Genomic DNA, 1606 nt, shown 5'->3' on the forward strand with positions numbered 1-1606 from the left:
GGAGCTAGAGCCTTTGTAAATATGTCTGCAGTTTGGTTTGCAGTGGAGATTGGGAGTAATTTGATAACCTTTTCTTGCCATTTATCTCTCACTATATGACAATCCATCTCAATGTGCTTTGTTCTCTCATGGAAGACTGGGTTTGCTGCAATGTGTAATGCTGATTGGTTGTCGCAATATATGGCTATTGGCTTCTCCAACTTCACTTTCAAGTCTTGCAAGATGTAGGTCAGCCACTGAGCTTCCCTAGTTGCCATTGCTAATGCCCTGTACTCTGCTTCGCATGATGAACTTGCAACTGTATTTTGTTTCTTACTCTTCCAAGATACAATTGAAGTTCCCAAAAAAAAAACAATACCCAGATATTGATCTTTTACTATCCGAACATGTCCCCCAATCACTGTCTGAGTATCCCGCTGGCTCTAAGTCTGAATGAGCTGAAAACATCAACCCAAGTGCTGGTGCTCCCTTGAGATACCTTAATACTCTAATGGCAGCTTCAAAGTGTTTATCTGTGGCACAATCCAAGAATTGACTGAGTTTTCCAACTGCATATCCAATCTCCGGTCTGGTGTTGGTCAAGTACAACAGTTTTCCAACTAACTTCCTGTATTCTGAAGTTGAGCTTAATGGAGTTCCAGAATTCTTTGACAATGGCACTGTGTAGTCCATAGGTGTCGAAACTGTTTTGGCTTCGAGTAACCCATACTCTTTGAGAAGGTCGATGCAATATTTTCTCTGACATACAGTGATGCCCCTCCTGCATCGAGCCACCTCCAACCCCAAGAAGAATTTAAGCTCTTCCAGGTCCTTGATTCTGAATAGCTCATGCAAGTGATGCTTGATGAATTCAATCTCCCTTAAATCTGTCCCTGTTACAATCAAATCGTCAACATAAACTAAAATAACAGTGAATCCTCCTTTTGAATCTTTAGTGAACAGGCTGTAATCATTTCTGGATTGTTGGAAGCCAATTGCTCTTAGAGCATCACACAACTTTGAATTCCACTGCCTGCTTGCCTGTTTTAGGCCATAAAGAGATCTGTCCAACCTACACACCATGTTTGGTGAAGAAACATTCAACACGGGTGGATGTTTCATGTAAACTTTCTCCGAAAGATCACCATGTAAGAAGGCCGTATTTACATCTAGTTGATGTAAGTGCCAATTCTGCACAGCTGCAATGGATAGCACAATCCGCAAACTCCCAATCTCCACTGCAAACCAAACTGCAGACATATTTGCAAAGGCTCTAGCTCCAAGCATTTTTGAGAGATGTCATAGCAAGCTTGGAATGGTTGATTTTGCCAATTCCAGCTTGAGAGGGGCTATCACATGAGGAGTCAGATTAATTAGCAAGTTAGTTACACACTTTGCAAGATATTGATCTGATTCACCAGATTCGCGAGCGTTTGAACGTCAATTGGCGAAAATGACGATGCTGAGTTGCCTGAGGATGCTGAGTCGCGATCCATGGTTTGAATCTTCAAGGATTCTGGTTCTGCTCAATGCTCCTTCCAATTTTCGCTGTTGATTCCTTCTTTCTCCCTTCCACGCTCACCGCACCATGTGGAAATGTTAGTTCAGAGAGAGGGAAGGTTCAAGA

General features: G+C 42.3%; 1 protein-coding gene across 1 annotated transcript; it reads right to left on the reverse strand.

Annotated features, from left to right (window-relative positions):
• Positions 313-1266, reverse strand: LOC107627980 (uncharacterized mitochondrial protein AtMg00810-like). Its single transcript, XM_016330786.1, has one exon. It carries the CDS (start codon positions 1264-1266, stop codon positions 313-315), a length of 954 nt encoding a protein of 317 aa, XP_016186272.1.

Source organism: Arachis ipaensis, chromosome B02, assembly GCF_000816755.2.
Source record: "Arachis ipaensis cultivar K30076 chromosome B02, Araip1.1, whole genome shotgun sequence".
NCBI classification, from domain to species: Eukaryota; Viridiplantae; Streptophyta; class Magnoliopsida; order Fabales; family Fabaceae; genus Arachis; species Arachis ipaensis.

Coding starts and splice junctions, on each gene's coding strand:
- LOC107627980 (XM_016330786.1), bottom strand. CDS start 1,266: ATGCTTGGAGCTAGAGCCTTTGCAAATATGTCTGCAGTTTGGTTTGCA.